Genomic DNA, 21,129 nt, shown 5'->3' on the forward strand with positions numbered 1-21,129 from the left:
AGATAGATTTTACAACCATTTTATAAATATAATGTGTGTATACTCTGTGTATATGTATATATTTCTATATATATCAAATCTATATTACAAGGTATATAAAAACATACATATACGCAATATTCAATATTGGGCACCCCTGGTTTAAATGTCTGTCAAATTTATAGTTAAATATAAATTACATTTGAGAAACCTGCAAATTTTAAAGCAAGATTGCTTTTTACATTTTTTACTGTTTATAAATTATAATAAAGGAAAAGGGCCCTGTGCAAAAGTTTTGGAACCCTTTTGGATTATTCTTTGTTACTTTTTTAAAAGATTATTGCTAAGGCCCTGACCGAGGTGATTTTCTCATTATGGTTTCAATGAGTCAGGTGAATATAATTGCAGGGCTGAACTTTTTATTCTGAAGTAACTTCACGCCGAAATTATCCAACTGCAGTGTGTGTTCTGTCTGGCGTTGTCCAAGGATGTCAGGATATCAAATTGTGCCCCATCCTGATGGTTGATGTGAACATTAACTGAAGCTCCTGAACCATATCTGCGTGATTTTATGCATTACACTGCTGCCACACGAATGGCTGATTAGATAATCGCATGAATAAGTAGGTGTAAAGGTGTTCCTAATAAAGTGCTCAGTGAGTGTATATACAATACATGGTAGAGTTGCCAGAAAGAAGCCTTTCCTATGACCTCAACATGAAATTAAGTGTCTGAAGCATTTGCAGGCTGTCATAGTTGCCCAAGGAGGATTGCAAAGTACAAACTGACAGGGCTCCCAATCCTTTGCACAGGGCCTTTTTCAGTACAGTTGTCTTGCTTTAAAATTTGAAGAAATGTGTCACATTTACCTTTGTACCATTTAGAGGTCAGGTTCGCTTCTGTTCACCAAGATATTAATTGTAAAAGGCTTTTTGACCAGGGGGTGCCAAAAACTTAAAACTTAAAGGAACTTAACTTAAACTATACGCAGCATACAGAGTAAAGCTATGTTAAACTGGCAATATAGCTATACATTAATGAGCGGTGCTCTTGTTACACAAGCTACAGTATTTCAATACAGCTGGCTGTGTTATTTTTGGAAATTATTGGGCAGTTACAGTCAATGAATTTGACAGATTGCCATTGACTATTCACCGTTTCCTCACTCCCTGTTACATAATCGGGTGATGTGGGGTGATTCCCCCCCCCCCCCCCCCGGGGGACATAATCAATGGGCAGTTCTCCATCCGCTGCCCTAACTGAGCCCTGCATGTGCGATAATGACACAGGCCCCAACCATCAGCCACGCCCCTGGGTTCAGCTGCATGTGTTCTGCAGTCTTGCCCTGTTACGGTGTGCTCAGCCCAAATATCAAAGAGGGAGACATACTGTGAGAATGAAGGACCGGGCGACGGGGGAACAGATATTGCACCATTGTCCGTTAAGAGTAAAATAATCGACTGGTTCAGTTCACAGCCACTGCGATAATGCACTGGCATGCAGTGGAGGTTGGTGGATCAGTGGCCAAGCACCATCAAGTGGGGAGAAAGATGGCAATAATTCCAATATGTATGCCAGTGCATTATACCTTTAGAGGCCTGAATTTCTGGCGGCTCATGTGATTAGTCTCAAATACCCAAACGGACCAGGACATTAAGTGGTTCTCAGTTTTATTAAACATTGCTGGAAAATTTTGTCTTTTCTTACGTCAAAGACTGCATGATTTGTACGTCTCCCTGTCCTTGGTATCTAATTTTGAAAGTTTAATTATCAGCTACAGCAATCCCTGAATACTACCATCCAATCTTGTATCTTTTTAAATAACGTAACTTAACTTCATACTCCATCTTCTGGCAAAATGATATACAGCAAGTTAGTGAGGATTAGAAAAACCGGATTCTGTTTGTGTGTGTGTGTGTCATACAAGCATGTGCATGTTAAAGAGGAAAGGTGACAAGGAGGTTACAAAAACAAACCCAAAAGAAGATACCTTTTTTTGGTTTGCCGGTTAACAATAGTTGCAGAGAAGTAATTATTTTCACAGATGGCCCGAGCACTCGTTGTTGAGCCCTGTGATTCCTGCGCTTAATGGACACTCATGTCACAAGCGTTCAATGGGCTCTGCACTCAGTGATGTTTGATGAGGTTGAGGCTATCATGGCTGCAGAGATGTATGGCCATGATGTATACACCAGCAAGACCCCTCCGTTCCGCTACTTCGGGATGCCTGGCACCACCCCCTCGCCGCACCTGCACTTCTCAGTCACGACTACTGTCTGTTCTGGCCCCACGGTGGTGGGGGAATGACCTTCCTGTGGGTGTCAGAACAGCAGACCATTTTCAAACGCAGACTGAAGTCTCATCTCTTCATTATATTACATCACATTATTGGCATTTGGCAGACGCTCTCATCCAGAGCGACATACAGTTGATTCGACTAAGCAGGAGACAATCCTCCCCTGGAGCAATGCTGGGTTAAGGGTCTCGCTCAAGGGCCCAACGGCTGTGCGGATCTTATTGTGGCCACACCGGGATTAGAACCACCGACCTTGTGGGTCCCAGTCATTTACCTTAACCACTACGCTACAGGCCAGCCTCTTCAGACTGCACCTTCCCCCCCCCTACCTCACCACCATGATTACCCTTGTATATTAATATATAGTTATCTATAGATATTGTTGTGTTGTATTGTATTAGATATTGTATTGTTGTACTCGGGGTATTCTAGCTGCCAACTGTGGTACGCTATTTCGTAAGTTGACGTATTCTTCAAGGGTTCCAACTGTATCTGTATGGTCACGCTAGGACTCGGAACCGTACTGTCCTCTAGGGTCGGTCCTCTTCACACTTGTTCCTGTGTTTGAATTGCACGTCGTTGTACGTCTCTCTGGATAAGAGCATCTGCTAAATGCTTTGTCATTTAATGTAATGTAGTGTAATGATGTCAAGCCTCTGACCACTGCTCCTCATCCACAGTTTCTCCATGATTCTCAGCCTTTGACAGTCCACTCAGGCGGGACACTGAAGGACAGCACCTTCCACAGCGAGAAGCATCTCAAAATGACTGTGATGTGTTTATTCCTTTTCCACTTCATTCAAATTCATCATCTCCAAAAAAAAAACAAAAAAAAAAACAAACATGCAAGAATTTGAATGAAGCCCAAAAGGCATGGCATCCAGAGTAAAATCCATCCATCCATTATCTTAACCTGCTTATCCTGATCAGGGTCGCAGGGGGGCTGGAGCCTATCCCAGCATACGTTGGGCAAAAGGCAGGAATACACCCTGGACAGGTCGCCAGTCCATTGCAGGGCCCACACACCATTCACTCACACACTCATACCCACGGGCAATTTAGACTCTCCAATCAGCCTAACCTGCATGTCTTTGGACTGTGGGAGGAAACCGGAGTACCCAGAGGAAACCCACGCAGACACAGGGAGAACATGCAAACTCCGCACAGAGAGGTCCCGGCCGACGGGGATTCGAACCCAGGACCTCCTTGCTGTGAGGCGGCAGTGCTACCCACTGCACCATCCGTGCCACCCCAGAGTAAAATAAAAATATAAAATATAAAATAATCAAGAGTTCACATCATTATCAACATAAAGTTTGTTAATGAGAGACGTCAGAGGAGAATGGCCAGACTGGTCAAACCTAACAGGAAGGACAGTAACGCAAATAATCCACACATTACAATAGTGGTATGTAGGAGAGCATCTCTGAACACACAACGCATCATAACTGTAAGTGGATAGGCTACAGCAGACTTCTAAAAAAAGAAGTCTAATAAATACCTAATAAAGTGCTCAGTCAGACAACTCATTCAATGGCAATTCATTCACACACACACACACACACACTCACTCACACACCGACGGTGATTGGCTGACATGCAAGGCGCCGATCAGCTCGTCAGGAGCATTTGGGGTTAGGTGTCTTGCTCTGGGACACCTTGACACAGCCCAGGCAGGGAATCAAACCAGCAACCCTCCGACTGCCAGACGACGGCTCTTACTGCCTGAGCCATGTCGCCCCCATCATCACTCTCTATTGTAAGCCAGTCAAAACAGGGAGTGACAACAATCACGTATGGCTGGAAATGAATGTTAGTTTTCCCATTTGTTTGAATCTAACCTTATCACTAGACTACAGTGAATTAAGTATTGCTTCATTGGAGGATTGCTTGTAACTCAGCTCCTAGACTATTGCTAGTGGGTTACTATGTTGTGGTTCAAGAAGTTCTGTCATGATGAACATTTTCTTGTTTTTAGGATGGTACATCATTTATAATCCAGAAACGTATAATCCACCCCCTACAAGTGACTTTAAAAGCTACCTTGTTGCATAGTTTCTCAAGGTCAGAAAGGCGAGCTGTCAAAATACTCTGGATAATACAAAAAAGAACCAAGCTCAGATTGACAACTGAAGAAAGAGAGTAGCAATCAAGAAGTCACAGACAGCATACAGGACAAAGAAGCTCCGTGAAGTTGGCAACAATTAGACTTCCTGTACAGAAGTTCCAGTTTCAACTTCCTGTGATTTTCCGTCAAAATAAGAGCTGCTGAGTAACATTAAATAATGAGAACATAGTTACCGCGTTTGCTGCGCTTCCTCACATAATTACCATTGTTTAAATTCATTGCTGATAGAACTTATAAAAGTCAGCAAGCAACTAGCTTGCTATTTGACTAGTGACTATATTGTAGGCCAAGCATAAATTGCTTGACCCTGTCGGTTCAATAACGGCTCATTTGCATACCTGCTTACTGTTTGAAAAAAATGTTGCCAAATATGAAGGGGCATACATTAAATCTATGTATAATATATATAAAATTATACATTTATTATCTAAAATCATGTTCCGTGCAATTGTTGCTGTATTTACAGTGTGGTAAGGGCATGCAATGCCATTGACTGTCAGCCACCCAGGTCATTTGCATAGCTCATAACTCAAAAACTAGAAATTGTTTCAAAATGAAAGGGGGTATACATTTGTTAGCTGGACCCATATCTTTAATATGAAACAGTCCTTTCTGCAAAATCCTGTTCCGAGCAATTGTTGCTGTGTTTCTAGTGTGGGGTGGCCATACGTTGCTATTGACTGTCAGTTGCCACCCAGCTCATTTGCATAGCTCATAACTCAAAAACTAGAAATTGTTTCAAAATGAAAGGGGGTATACATTTGTTAGCTGGACCCATATCTTTAATATTCTATAGTCCTTTCTGTGAAATCCTGTTCCGAGCAATTGTTGCTGTGTTTCTAGTGTGGGGAGGCCATACGTTGCCATAGACTGTCAATTGCCACCCAGCTCATTTGCATAGCTCATAACTCAAAAACTAGAAATTGTTTCAAAATGAAAGGGGGTATACATTTGTTAGTTGGACCCATATCTTTAATATGAAACAGTCCTTTCTGCGAAATCCTGTTCCGAGCAATTGTTGCTGTGTTTCTAGTGTGGGGAGGCCATACGTTGCTATTGACTGTCAATTCACGACCAGCTCATTTGCATAGCCCATTACTCAAAACCTATAAATTGTTTCAAAATGAAAGGGGGTATACATTTGTTAGTCGGACCCATATCTTTAATATTCTATAGTCCTTTCTGTGAAATCCTGGTCCGAGCAATTGTTGCTGTGTTTCTAGTGTGGGGTGGCCATACGTGCTAGACCCCCATCAGTCTGGCTTCAGATCGGGCCACTCGACAGAGACCACGCTGCTCTCCGTCAGTGAGTCACTCCATGCCGCACGAGCAGCCTCCTTCTCCTCTGTCCTCATTCTCCTAGATCTCTCTGCTGCCTTCGACACTGTGGATCACTCCATCCTCCTATCTGCCCTCTCAGCAACGGGCATCTGTGGCACAGCCCTGGACTGGATTGAGTCCTACCTCTCTGGTCGCTCCTTCCAGGTTGCCTGGGCTGGTTCGGTATCGACACCTCGGCCCCTCGCCACAGGAGTTCCCTATCCTACCACTGCTACGCGGACGATACCCAACTCTTGGTCTCGTTCCAGCCGTCTGATACGCAGGTTTCAGCCCGTATCTCTGCTTGCCTGAGGGACATCCAGAGCTGGATGGACAACCACCATCTAAAGCTCAACCCAGGCAAGACTGAAATGATATTCATCCCTGCTAAAACCTCTCCCCATCTGGATCTCTCCATTTCCCTCGGGGATACCACACTCACGCCGTCACCCAGTGCAAGGAACCTCGGCGTGGTGATGGACAGCAGACTGTCCCTTTCCGAGAACATTGCAGCGGTGACCCGGTCTTGCAGGTTCTTCCTATACAACATACAGAGAATCCGCCCCTTTCTCACCCCCTACTCGACCCAGCGCCTGGTCCAAGCGATGGTTCTGTCCCGCCTGGACTACTGCAATTCCCTCTTGGCTGGCCTCCCAGCGTCTGCCATCAGACCCCTCCAACTCATCCAGAATGCAGCAGCTCGTCTGGTCTTCAACCTTCCCAAATACTCACACGTCACCCCCCTGCTTACTTCCCTCCACTGTCATGGCTCGCATCTAATTCAAAACATTGGTGCTAGCCTTCCAAGCAGTTAAAGGGTCTTCCCCAGCTTATCTACAAAAAATCATCAGACCCTACACCCCTGCCAGACCTCTTCGTTCAGCCTCCACAGGCCGCTTGGCACCTCCCCCTCTCCGAACCTCCACCTCACGCTCACGACTACTGTCTGTTCTGGCTCCACGGTGGTGGAACGAACTCCCCGTTGAGGTCAGAACTGTAGAATCTCTCCCCACCTTCAAGCGCAAGCTGAAGACGCACTTCTTCAAGCAGCACCTCTCCCCGTCCCTCCCTACCTCCCTGTGAACCTTAATTGTTGTCTCTGTGATGTGCTTTGTGTATCGGTATTTTTAGTTGGCTAGGTAAGCAGTGTTTGGATAGTTCACTTTGGTCACTTTTGCTCTGTTTGTTCTAAAAAAAATAAAAAAATAAAATAAAAATAAAAGGCCCTCGTCTTTATCTTTGTTGTACAGGTAGCAGTTGAAATTGTACTTCCCTCTAGGGTCTTTCAGCGAACTTATCCCTGGTTATGGGTTTGCACTTTGTTGTACGTCGCTCTGGATAAGAGCGTCTGCTAAATGCCAATAATGTAATACATTGCTATTGACTGTCAATCCACAAGCAGCTCATTTGCATAGCTGATAACTCAAAAACTATAAATTATTTCAAAATGAAAGGGGGTATACATTTACTCTATATACCCATATCTTTAATATTCTACAGTCCTTTCTGTGAAATCCTGGAAACAATTGGCTAAATGATTCCATTATAAACACATACCTGTCATTTTTAATCAGAACAGTACCCAAAAAAATAATTCTTGCAGTCCCCTCTACTGCAACTATTTGTTAGCCAGGAACTGTATAGTTTGTACTGCAAGACAATTGAGGTCTTGCCAAATTTACCAAATTTAAAAAGAAATTGGTGGAGATTTAAATTTGTCCTTGTTCCAGTGAATTTAGATTTGTTACATTGGACCATGATTCATATTACAATGGAACATTGCAGGATATTAGAGGGAAAAATATTTTTTAAAGCAATATTAATGGATTCACTGAAGCACCACAACTCATCTTTATTTGCAGTTCTTGACCGTCTCTCACTCTATTTATCTTTACAGTATTTTGGCATTACAGGAAAACTACATCCAGTAAATTTGGTTTTTGAATATGCTCACCAATGTCCTTCCTTTCCAGGTCAGTTAGATGGGAGCAGCTTTGGACTTTACGTTTGTGTTTTCAAAAAGTATAATACTTGATAGTAATCAGTTAAATTGCAGTCCAAGTAAAATGCGAAAGGTTGTCCTGGATGACTTAACTTAAAATTAAATACTCATTAGAATTAGCCCAACAGTAAATCCTCCTTACAATTAAGGCCTCGGTTTGTTTCCAAGTCCCATTTGTGTCCCTACTTACTTCCCACTGCCATATTGTCATTTTTTTCCCCCTTGTCTTCATCACAATCATACTGCAGCGCTGAGACACCCCCCACATACTGCCCCAGGACTGCCACCTCCTTCATCTGCACCCTGCCAATCTCACACACATTCAAAACCCATCACATGAACAAATTGTTCATAATTAATTGTTAATTGTTTTATCTGACCATCATTGTCACCCGTAAGCCAGCCAGAGGAGAATGGGCCCCTCACTTAAGTCTGGTTCCTCCCAAGGTTTCTTCCTTCTCCACCTTGGAAGTTTTTCCTTGCCACTGTTGCCCTAGGCTTGCTTTTGTGGGGGGAAAGGCTGGGGCTTGCGCTAAAGCTGTGTTTCTCAACTCTAGTCTTGCCGGAAGGTTTTTGTTGTAACCAGAAACTGAAACAACTAATTTAATAACTGAACCAATCATACCACCAAAAATGCCCTAAATTAAATAAATCAATTAATAAATTCCTGGTTGAGAAGCACTGCTCTAAAGCATGTACTGACAAATATAGCGTGAAATGTGCAACACAAATAAAGTTGATTTGACTTTAATTTCATTGTAAAGTTGCATGGTTTGGGTTTATCCCTGGGTATATAGGTCTATAATGAGCAGCATGTGAATTGACAGTCTATAGCAATGAATGCCCACCCTGCACCTGACACACAGCAACAATTGCTCGGAACAGGATTTTGCAGAAAGGACTGTTTCATATTAAAGATATGGGTCCAGCTAACAAATGTATACCCCCTTTCATTTTGAAACAATTCATAGTTTTTGAGTTATGAGCTATGCAAATGAGCTGCTTGTGAATTGACAGTCTATGGCAACGTATGGCCTCCCCACACTAGAAACACAGCAACAATTGCTCGGAACAGGATTTTGCAGAAAGGACTGTTTCATATTAAAGATATGGGTCCAGCTAACAAATGTATACCCCCTTTCATTTTGAAACAATTTCTAGTTTTTGAGTTATGAGCTATGCAAATGAGCTGGGTGGCAATTGACAGTCAATAGCAACGTATGGCCACCCCACACTAGAAACACAGCAACAATTGCTCGGAACAGGATTTTGCAGAAAGGACTGTTTAATATTAAAGATAAGGGTCCAGCTAACAAATGTATACCCCCTTTCATTTTGAAACAATTTCTAGTTTTTGAGTTATGAGCTATGCAAATGAGCTGGGTGGCATTTGACAGTCAATAGCAACGTATGGCCACCCCACACTAGAAACACAGCAACAATTGCTGGGAACAGGATTTTGCAGAAAGGACTGTTTCATATTAAAGATAAGGGTCCAGCTAACAAATGTATACCCCCTTTCATTTTGAAACAATTTCTAGTTTTTGAGTTATCAGCTATGCAAATGAGCTGGGTGGCAATTGACAGTCTATGGCAACGTATGGCCTCCCCACACTAGAAACACAGCAACAATTGCTCGGAACAGGATTTCACAGAAAGGACTATAGAATATTAAAGATATGGGTCCAGCTAACAAATGTATACCCCCTTTCATTTTGAAACAATTTCTAGTTTTTGAGTTATGAGCTATGCAAATGAGCTGGGTGGCAATTGACAGTCTATGGCAATGTATGGCCTCCCCACACTAGAAACACAGCAAAAACAGGTGGCAAACAGTTTTTATTGAAATTTGTGCACAATTGTATATTCTCTGCAAATACATCACAATCATATCCAACTGTATTAATTTAACAATTAAAATTGACAAAATTACAGTTCATAAATAATTTTATTCACCGAACTTTTATTTTGATAAATGCGAACCGGAAGTCTCCAATTGTGGCCAGCAACATTTGCCAACTTCACGCAGCTGGACAAAGAGTTCGTACAACAGTCGCTTAATTCAGCGCTTCTCAACCTTTTATAGACTTTTCAATACACTACGGAATCTCAGGGCACACCCCTCACAAAAGCGAGCGACAACGGCGATTGACGTCGATGTGATGTGTCAAAACATACGACAAGTTTAAAAAATACATTTATAAAAATATATTATTATTTTCAGGCGGGATACTAGAATGCCATATAGGGAAACAATGGTCTCTGGACAAAAATAAAGCGCAATGCATGAAAACAAAATAAACAAAATAAACATAAATAAACATTCTCCTTCCGATAAAGCACACTGCTTTCGTATCCTGCGAGCTTCTTCCGTCCAAGAATGTAGCTGTCATTGCTTTTACCGAAAGTTGCAGCAGCCTGATACTCGGGATTCCAGTCTGACCGTCTCTGCGCCCAACACCCCCTCCCATCTAATTCCTATCTGACTTGTCGGTGGAGTCCTTTAGAACACGAGGTTCAAGAAGAAATGTAGTTATTCATGAACAAAAGTGTAAAGCGTCAGAGGAACCTGTTCGAGGGCTGTTTTCAAAGTTTCACAGCCCCGAAAAAAATATGTTCCATTTTGTAGTCACTGTGATAACCGCTGCGTAACCAGACCCAAGGGAAGATTGGTGGACTTTGAATCGCGGTGTGTTGCCAACACGATTAACATGTTCTTCGTATTTCACTTCTGCTTGCATAAATAATCTCGGTATGTAGCCTGCGGTTTTCACTGTGGCATTCCACCTGGAGCCTAAATTGACTTCAGTTTTAAAATGACCTGATCATGACAGGTTGACATGTTTCGTATATTAATTTCCTGTCTGCCCACAAGAACAACTAACTTGTTGACCTTCTCCTTAACACTAGGATACTAATCCTACAAAATAATCGCAAAATTAACTTTCCTTGATTGCACGTGTTAAGCGTCAGAACCAACAAGGGCGTGAACTTGTTTTCAAATAGCACAACAAATCGCAAACGTAATAGCCATAGGATGAGGGTGATGCGGCGCATTCCAACGTGTCTCTCCAGTCTTACAACTTCATTAGACTGGGTGAGAGTGGGTTTGGCAAACCAAATAACCCAACAAGGGCGATATTTATCATTATTATTTAGGTTTTATTGAACAATTCTGATACCAAAAAAAGTTAGTTTTTTTTACGTGGACTGTATGTTGCCTTTTTATTTTGTCAACGTGGGTTTCAACGTGTTGAAATACCACCGAAAACGTAGGCTATGAGAAGAGAGCAATACGAAAATTCATAATTAAGCAGCGGTGACCGGCAGGTGTAAAAGTAAGTTGCATTTACCTTTAAATAGTGTAATGACGACTGATCTTGTGAGGATTAATTATCTTCTATGCTTTCAGTTATATCCAATAGGCAATATTTCCGTAGCCTACAATAACTGAATGCGGGTGACTTTCGTTCGAATTATGGCACGCGTCGTAGCTTATCTTATTTCATTTTCATATCGGTTACAGATAAGGGAAAAAAAGATACACCTGCAAGTGTAGGATTTGAACACGAGAAAACACATGGGAGAGTGTACTCCGAGTCTACCATATGCTTTTTTTTTGGCCTGTATCGTTTATTACATTCTCATTGTATTGCGAACAGGTTAGAATACGCAAAACATGTTTTACAATATGAGTGAATGGAATTTTCTTTCCAAGCATTTGTAATTGCGTCAAAGCAAGGCACCGTGCTCTCAACGAATTTGATATTCAACTGGATTAGCCTATAATAACAGGATTACTGGCGGGCAGATCCCAGGCCGGTGTGAAGGGAAATACTATGAGGTGTATTTGTAAATTTCTCTTTTTGTCTCCTGCAATTGTCGTTTTGAAGAAATAGTGTTTCACCGGCTATGAAAGCCAGCTGAAACCTTTGCAGAGACTTGGGGTTTGTGTTTTCTCAACATTCTCAGCATTAACCCATGGAGCCAGGCAGGGGACATTAAATGGGGTGTGTGTGTGTGTGTGTGTGTGTGTGTGTGTGTGTGTGTGTGTGTGTGTGTGTGTGTGTGTGTGTGTGTGTGTGTGTGTGTGTGTGTGTGTGTGTGTGTGTGTGTGTGTGTGTGTGTGTGTGTGTGTGTGATTTATCCACACAAGAGTCAGTGAGGAAGATTCCCTTCAAAAGAAGAATACGCGTTGACTGATTTAAATGTGAAATTAGATTTTGATCTCGGCAGGGCTGTAGAGACCAAATATGGAGTAGCATTTCACTGGTCCCTTGTCACCAGTCAGAATGTCCCAAAAATACACTTTAGCGAGACTCCAGGGCACAATATCCTCCCCCAGCTGGCTCTCTATCCTTGTGGCCTCCGCTCTTCTCTGCCCTCTTCTCCAGATCTTAGAATATCCTTCCCCAGTCAGTCAGGAAGGCAGTTTTGTTTCAAACTCACTTTTTCACACTCCCCACGCTCAACAAGTCTTGAGACAATGGTGGTGGTGGTACTGGCATGACTGTAGCTCAACCTATCTCTAGCATTTGTGAATCTGTAGAATCTGTAGAATCTCTCCCCACCTTCAAGCGCAAACTGAAGACGCAGCTCTTCAAGCAGCACCTCTCCCCGTCCCTCCCTACCTCCCTGTGAACCTTAATTGTTGTCTTTGTGATTTACGTGGTGTTTCTGTATTTTTAGTTGGCTAGGTAAGCAGTATTTGGATAGTTAAGTTTGGTCACTTTTGCTTTGTTGTTTGTTTGTTTATTAAAAATAAAATAAAATAAAATAGGCCCTGGTCCTTATCTTTGTTGTGCAGGTAGCAATTGAAATTGTACTTCCCTCTAGGGTCTTTCAGCGCACTTATCCCTGGTTATGGGTATGCACTTTGTCGCTCTGGATAAGAGCGTCTGCCAAATGCCGATAATGTAATGTAATGTAATGTGATGTTTACTGTGTGAAATGCACTTTTGTAAGTCTTAAAGTACTAAATTGTGAATTGTGAATGTTGTCGAATTAACCCGTTTTCCCTCTGCCCTTTCCCTCTCTGCCCTTCCTCCAGTCTATGGCTCGATGCAGACGTCAAACCTTTCTGTGGCTGTGCCTGTGCCTTCCCTTTATGCTGTCGGGACTCTTCTTCGTCTACGTCACCTTCACGGTCTGCCAGGCCATGTCGCAGTCCCACCACCACGGCGGCCTTGCCTCCGCGACTCACTTCGTTGCCCCCGGGGCGTTCAACTCCGGGGCGCTGGCGTCCCGCCCGGTCGGGCCCTTCTGGGACCTCCGGCCCGACCGAGGCGCGTTCTGGAACGGGCTTCAGCTGCTGTCGGACCGCAAGCGCAACCCCATCCTGAGAGGGGCGCGGGCCCTGGCGCCGGACGCGGAGGAGGAGGAGGGGGACGCGCCCCCGCGGGCCGGCGCCGCCTGCGGGCGGGACCGGGGCTTGATTTCACGCCGGGCGGATTTCAAGACCTGGCCCGAGCAGGTGCAGGAGTTCGCCCTGTCCATGCACTGCCGAGAGTACCCGCTGCTGCGGAACCAGCCCCACGTCTGCGGCATCGACGGCCAGGAGGCGCCCACGCTGCTGATGGCCATTAAATCCCAGGAGGGGAACTTCGAGAGCAGGCAGGCGATCCGGCAGACCTGGGGGCGGGACGGGTGGGTGACGGGGCTGAGCGGGAGGGGGGGGGTGGTGCGCCGCGTCTTCCTCCTGGGCAGGCAGGACGCCTCGGCGGGGCCCTACGCGGACGTGGCGGACCTCCTGGAGCGGGAGAAGGCCGGGTTCCGGGACATCCTCCAGTGGGACTTCCAGGACACGTTCTTCAACCTGACGCTGAAGGACGTGCTGTTCTGGCGCTGGTTCTCCCGCCACTGCCCGCGCGCCCGCTTCGTCTTCAAGGGCGACGACGACGTCTTCGTGCGGACCCCGGCTCTCCTCGACACGCTCGGTCAGGCGGAGCGGGAGATGAGGCCGGGGACCAAGTGGAAAATGCGGGATTTCGTCGTCGGCGACGTGATCAGGAACGCCCTCCCGCTGAAGGAAACCACGAACAAGTACTACATCCCCGAAACCTTCTACAAGGGGGCTTACCCTCCGTATGCAGGCGGGGGAGGGGTAGTGTACTCGGGGGCCCTGGCTCTGCGTCTGGAACGGGTCTCCAAGAGAGTGCACCTGTTCCCCATCGACGACGTGTACCTGGGCATGTGTCTTCAGCGGCTGAGGGTCTACCCCATTCACCATTACGGCTTCCTGACCTTTGACTTCCCGCGTGGTGAGGCAAAGAAGCCCTGTGCCTACCACACGATCCTGCTGGTTCACAAAAGGACCCCCAAGGAAATTCTTAAACTCTGGCTGGGACAGAAACTGGCACATCCAGAGTGCGCCAACAAAACATTGGGTTTCACTCAGGCCCCCACTCGAGCTAAACTAGATCCGGTGACCAGTGATCTGGGACCCCTCAAAGACACAATTTCCCTCCTATTTTTACTTAACTTCTAACTTGAATCTACCTTTACCGTTACCGCTAACATATGGCTAATTTTCATCAGAACAGTTTCAGCTATGGATCATTCATTGTATTATGTGTGTATGTGAACAGCAAGGAAAGACATAAAAATAAATGTAAAACATACATTGGACACCTCATCAAAAATTATTCAGAAGTACATTTTTACGAATGATATACTGTTCAGAAGGACAGCTTTTCAAGAATTTATTGAAAACCATTTATTGCATATTATTCCTCAACCAGTTGTTGCACTGGTCTGAAAAGGCTTTAATTTAATTTTTCATATAATATTCTTTGTTTATATTAAACATAAACAACTTGAACTCTAAGACACAAAAATGCAGCAAAGACAGATGAATAGCTTTTGGCCATTTTGGCTAACAGACCCAGTTTTACAGGTTGTTGAGTTCTGTATTTATCTGAGCGACAAGCCACCTGGGAGTTGCATCATAGGCAAGTCATGTGGCTCATAGAGGATCGACACTATTCCAGTTAACAAATTAAAGTTCCCAGAACCTTCCGGAGAAATTATGGTAAAGATACATTTATCACCTATAAATGTATCCAGTCTCCTGCTTTTTCCCTGAATATTATTAAATCACAAAGGACATTCCATGAAGAGGAAAATTGTTCTGTTTTGTTATTTGAGTTTAGAAGTACTTTTAAATATTAATTCTTGTCAATTGTATTGAGAGATTATTGTTTGTTGAATTTCAGTTAAGAATATCCTTAAAATTAATTGATGTAACATATTATTAATGTCTTTTAATGACTACATGAAAATCACAAGAGGATGATATAAGTCAGTTTGCGTGACGCAAAATGTAGTGATTGTCTGTTAACCTTGAAAAATGCTAGGAACAATACATGTGCCCAAAGATTGTTTAGGGAACCTCCTTATCATACAAAAAATAGGATTCTAACTGGAATGTTCCCCATTTTCTTGAAACATGTTGTGTTAGCTGGGACCTGGTTCACCTGATATTGCTTGAGGGTGACATCAAAACTGAATACATTTCAAAATGCATTATTCTGTGCGGCATTCTTGTAACAGTGTGAAGAGGCAGGAAGAGGAAACTTTGCCTTGGGCGCTTCTTAAACTGGTCTAGCAAAACTTTGGAACATTTACCTAAGGTGTATGACTGGCTTGTTTGTACTTAAAGGTCCAAGGAACAAGTACACTGTATTAGAGACATTGTCTCGACTTCCCCTGCGCTTTATCTGCACATTGTTCTTCTGCAGAAATAGTTTTTTAAATGTCAGACGCTCCATGGGTTAGTGTTTAGTCGAGGCACACGCCCGTCAAACAATAACATGTCATACACTCCTGGCTGTGCCCATGCCGAGGTGCTCAGTAGTGCTGCATGGTGCCACATTGACTAGATTGTTCCCCACAGAGGGCATGCCTGCCTACCTCATCGCTCAGTAAGGACTCCGTTAGTCAGTCCGGCTGGCTGTACTAGCTGCAGCGCTTCAGCGGGTCTCCGGTGGGGTGGCTGCGTCACTCCCCCGGCCGGACTGCGGAATGAGAAGAACTAACAGAAGCTGCAGGCATTAGAGAACAATGTATATGCAGTTTGCAGCCACAGAAATTTGCACAACATTTTATACAAATTTTTGTATATTTATTTTATTTTATAAAAGTTCATTGGAAAGGAAGTGTGCCACCTTACAAGCATTCTGACCCAAAAATAGAAATCATCTTTTGTATGAGGAATTGAATTGTGAAAATGTTTTGTTATAAGTGCATGTATTCACACCGTAAACACCGTCAGTGATGTGTTTAATGATATTGTTGATTAAACTGAACTTATATGAATTATAAATTGTGAAACTTGCCATTTTCTTGTGGAAAATTCTACATTGATGCACTACACAGTGATAATCCTTATCAGAGTTTGAGCTGAAGAAGGAATACCAGAAAATGAGTACAGAACAGAATAGAATAGAAACCTTTATTTAAACAGGAAGGGGGCAATTGAGAGCAATGCTTTTTTTACAATGGTGCCCAGTGAATACAGCAACACAAAGAATAAACAACTGTATATCTAGTTATACAAGAAGCATTACTATGAGATCTCACTGCATGTTTGTTCAGCTTGTGCTAAAAATTTGCTTCAAATCAAAGCCTCCAGATATTTAGTGCCCTCCAAAAAGAGAGTGAGAAAAAAAAACACAAGTTTATGTAAAATGCATACACAGTATTTGGAGAGTGGTAACATTTCTGTTCTTCTGGTTCTGTACTCTAGCACATTAGATTAGAAATGAAACAATGAACATGGTTGAAGTGCAGACTGTTTAATGTGAGGGTATGTACCTTAATATTGGGAGATCTGTGTAGGAATGACATCCATTTTTATATAGTTCCCCCACTTTGGGGGAGCAAAAGTAATTGGGCAGTTGATTTCTCAGCTGTTTCTGATCAGTCATGTTTAATCACTTCTTTCCATATCTAGTCTTCATTCTCTTTTGATTGCCTTTGGAGTCCGTTTTTGGCATTTGTAAATGGTAAATGGTTGGCATTTATATAGCACCTTTATCCAAAGCGCTGTACAATTGATGCTTCTCATTCACCCATTCATACACACACTCATGTGCCATGCAAGGCACCAACCAGCTCGTCAGGAGCATTTGGGGGTTAGGTGTCTTGCTCAGGGACACTTCGACACAGCCCGGGCGGGGGATCGAACCGGCAACCCTCCGACTGCCAGACGACTGCTCTTACTGCCTGAGCCATGTTGCCCCTATATATTTGTCAATATGAACCAATGAAAGTCAAGGAAAAAGTCCTAGAAATAAGCCAACCACAGGCTTTCTGACAGACTGTTTGAAACATCATTACCATTATGTTGTTTTTTATCCCCAATTTGAAATTCCCAGTCAAACACAGCCCGACTCTTTTTGGGATTCTTAGAATGCTTCTTTTCACACTGCAGAGGAAGGATTACTTTTAGTGACATGTCTGTGCATTAAGACAAGTTCTTGAGATAGGGGTGCTAGTCAAAATACATTTCAGATAACGTTCTCAGTGAGGACAGGACAACTGCCAAGAACGAACAGCAACACTGTATCTCCATATATGCTGGAATAGTAAACGTAGAATATGAAAATGTAGGTTCCTCTAAAATGTCCTTTCAAAACATTTTGTACATGATAAAAACTAAATGTATTTTTTTTAAAAATGCCCTTTCATGACAGCTAAGAATTGCACTTTATCCATGTGTGAATTGTTTGGTTACAGATCTAAAGCTGTGGAGTACAGAGCCAAAGCAAAGAAAATGTGTCTTTGTCCCAAACGTTATGGACTCACTGCGTAAGTGTGTACTAAGATTAGCACAGTCCATCATGGAGTCTATCCTCTTAGAAATAAAGTACAGTAGAGGTACATTTTTGTTCTCTAGGTAACAAATGTTCCTCTTTTATTGCTGCTACAATTTTATGTACCTCTACGGTACCACCCTAATGACAAGCATTTCTAACTTTATAGGCACTTTTTTCGTAATGTATTTTCTGAGTGTGGTACACAAAGTTTCCTGCAGGAACTATGACTAAAATGGCCAATGAACTTGATCCCATCCAAACATGCCCTTTAAATCATTTATTAATCAAACCATCTGCACTGTCTGTTACAGACAAAATGAAATGTAATATTACATCATATATACAGGAATGTACTTGTACACTCATTCATACAGGTTTTAGAAGGTTGTAGAAGATAAAAATGTCTCCATGGCTCCTTTCCCATGCAACTAAATGCAAAGTTCAAAGAAAAAAATATTGTTTTTTCCATGTACACAATGAGTTAAAGTTTTTTTTTGCGTGATTGGATTGCTGTTCTATAATTCACATATGGTCCCTTTCCTGATGAAACCGCTGAATTCTTGATTTACTATCTAAATTACCTATTTATCAAACAGCATACCAACGTATTGACATCTTCAGGGAAAGGGGTTCAGTTATTAGTCTTTTCCAACTATAACGTTCTCCCTGCTTTCTTCATCTTCCTCATCCTCTTCCTCATCACTGGTTTCTTCCTCACTCTCGCTGTAGTGGTAGTTGACGCGGTTTGTGTTGACAAAAAGGTCGCTGTCATCCTCTTCTGAGTCGGTCATCTCTCCATCATCTTCGTGTTGTTCTTCTTCTCTCTCTTCCTGCTGCTGGCCCCGTCTTCTTTCTTCCAGGGTGGAGTCCTCCACGAAACCCTCTGGCCTGTGACAGTGAGTAAAAGGTGTCAGACCTGATGAATGGTGTACGCTCGTGTTGTACAATGCATTCTCTAAGTGATCTGGTCACAGTGGCACCGTACATCTGCGTAGGAATGATTGAGTTAATCAAGACACCGTTTCCTGTCACTGTTCACTGGTGCTTTGTCAGCCCCACACACAAGGCTCATTTCTCCCTACATACACAGACCAGCCACAACATTAAAACCACCTGCCTAAACCAGTTCTTTCATGATTTATATGAAATCAGCCAAATGAAATGTCCTTGCTCTTTCAAACGGCAGTTCTAAGCCAGTTACAGACGTGGCAGATTGGTAAGAGGAGGATGCACATGTCAATCATGTATATGTCAGGGTTCCCAAAAAAATAAAATAAATAAATAAAAATTCCACAAAGGATGTTTCCTTGCTCAATGGAAAGATTGGGAGTCCCCAACTTATACTTTTAGCTTCTAGAAGGAACATTTAATTGGTGGCAGACCTTGATCTATTTTCCAGGTCAGGAGCAAGGAAAAGAGGAGAAAAATAAGCAAGCCCATGGTGTCACCAGCTTACTTCATTTCATACCACAGCCAAGGCTCTGGCATACAGTGCACTAGCACCTGATCCACCACTGGGGGTCGCCCTAATCAACTGAGCCCTGCCGTACCCCGGGGAACGCATTCACCAACTGCCACAGTCAGCAACCTGCACAGTCTGCAATGGCACATGGACTCAATCCAAGACCATGGGCTTCATCCATACAGCGCAGTGTGCCTTAATTGAATGGAGCATGGGATTGAGCTATAAACAGCTCAACAGAAGGGTAATGAAAAAATATAATTTGTATTTGCGCCAGAAAAAAGGATTTAGCATTTAAAGTAAAATAACATATGTCCCTACCACAAACCAAGTCAATAAGGATCGTGTCAGGATTGTAAATGAGTGTTTTTACCAGACTCCAATTGTTTGCAGGTGTCGGATGTGGTCTTTGTAGAGTATGAAGCTGATCTCTGCCTTCACCTTCTCTCCTTCTTCAATGGGGTCGACAATGACAAAATCCCCTGGTGGAGAGAGGGACAGTGTCAGGGTCTCCTGAGAAAGACTCGACGGTTAACTGGCATTTCATAACATCAAGATCATCTCCAGGAACAATCAGACGGCCGTGCAGCCTGAGAGCTACGTCGGGTTTTTACGACTTCCTCACCCTAACCCTGGAGAACCCCCGGTTACCTCTTTTGATCCAGATGTTCTTACGGAATTTGGTGGGCATGCTGACCAGGAACCGTTTACCGTCCGCGGTCACTGCTTCGTGAAGGTTATTCCCAGGACTGCCTACAACCTGAGGGGAAAGTGGACGTCAAGGCAGGTTCCTCCACCTGCATTCAATACGGCGCGTATGGATGACCGACTCTTTATCTGAGAGAGCGGTCGCTAGAGGCACAGGACTGGAGGATAGACCCACCCGAACAATCTGCTGACTTTCTGTGGGGGTGACGAAATCACCCAACACTTCCTTTACCACATGCTTGCGCTTGGTGGCCAGTGACATGGTTGAAAAGGGTTTTGTCGTTCTTCACGTCGGAGGTTGTAAAACTGGTATAAATTCTTCTATGTGAATTTTCCCCAGCTGCGGAAAAAGAGGAATTATAACACAACTGAATCAGACCAAGACTCCAACACAAACAAATTGTAAAACAACACTTGGAAAGTGAATTGCCGCAGGGATAAACTGCATGATATGATGGATTACATCACATTAATGGCATTTTGGCAGACGCTCTTATCCAGAGCGACGTACAGTTGATTAGACTATAAGCAGAAGACAATCCTCCCCTGGAGCAATGCAGGGCTGTGCGGATCTTATTGTGGCTACACCGGGGATCGAACCACCGACCTTCCGACCTTTACGCTACAGCTATTATTTATTTATATGTATAATATAAAGAACAGCTACCTCTGTCGTCTACTGACTAGCTACCTCTGTAGAACTGCATTTTAGAGTTAAATTTAATCTTAATTGAACTGTCCACTTATATAAAGCAAGCACATTCGGGAAATTATGATTGTCATGCAGTGAAACTCAATAAATTGTGCAATCATTAAAAAAAAGAATAATAAAAAAAGTTTCTGAATCAGGGGAGTTGACTGGTGATATAGTACCAACAGTATGCGCTTTCCAGCAATCGTACTAGGTCCCTTAGCTATAGAAATGAGTCTCAGTTATACAACGTCAGCAGAAATATTTTATTTAACTTAATTTGCTACCTACATGTCAAAAAACATACAAATGTCAAGACATTAATAAACACAAACGCGTAGACGTGTGTAGTTCACCAGCTATGTGGTTGGAGGGTTCTCTTTGCCTTACCAACAGATGAAGCAACTACAACGTTACACATGTAAAAGTTAGCTAGCATAGCTAGCAACCTACCTTGAAAGGCGAGGAGACAGTTGAAGAACGGAGAGCTACAATAAATTCCCGATCCTTGAGAATGTGTAATGTTCTGGTATGAAATCTTACAGCAATCCTGAACAATTATAAGACACGGAAGTGTTTATGAAAAAATAATTAGTTGCTGACAAGCGACTAGATATTGCGCATGCAAGAAAGCAGCACCTGGCAGCACAGTCAACACAAGCAAGATTAACTTCCGGTACAATAGTGATATCCTTCCTGCCGCAACAATGTTTAGCATGGAATGT

General features: G+C 43.1%; 2 protein-coding genes across 2 annotated transcripts; one reads left to right on the plus strand and one right to left on the minus strand.

Moving 5' to 3' along the window:
* Positions 1 to 10,774: 10,774 nt before the first annotated feature.
* On the plus strand, positions 10,775 to 14,352 carry LOC133124911 (N-acetyllactosaminide beta-1,3-N-acetylglucosaminyltransferase 2-like). Its single transcript, XM_061236475.1, has 2 exons — positions 10,775 to 11,063; positions 12,776 to 14,352. The coding sequence occupies exon 2, from the start codon at positions 12,779 to 12,781 to the stop codon at positions 14,210 to 14,212; it is 1,434 nt and encodes a 477-aa protein (XP_061092459.1). The 5' UTR covers positions 10,775 to 11,063; positions 12,776 to 12,778; the 3' UTR covers positions 14,213 to 14,352.
* A 1,811-nt stretch (positions 14,353 to 16,163) lies between these two features.
* eif1ad (eukaryotic translation initiation factor 1A domain containing) lies at positions 16,164 to 21,095 on the minus strand. The gene is made up of 5 exons (XM_061233679.1): positions 20,858 to 21,095; positions 19,889 to 20,053; positions 19,657 to 19,765; positions 19,379 to 19,487; positions 16,164 to 18,431 (listed from the first exon to the last, which is right to left on the minus strand). The coding sequence occupies exons 2-5, from the start codon at positions 19,973 to 19,975 to the stop codon at positions 18,182 to 18,184; spliced, it is 555 nt and encodes a 184-aa protein (XP_061089663.1). The 5' UTR covers positions 19,976 to 20,053; positions 20,858 to 21,095; the 3' UTR covers positions 16,164 to 18,181.
* Positions 21,096 to 21,129: the final 34 nt, after the last annotated feature.

Source organism: Conger conger, chromosome 3, assembly GCF_963514075.1.
Source record: "Conger conger chromosome 3, fConCon1.1, whole genome shotgun sequence".
NCBI classification, from domain to species: Eukaryota; Metazoa; Chordata; class Actinopteri; order Anguilliformes; family Congridae; genus Conger; species Conger conger.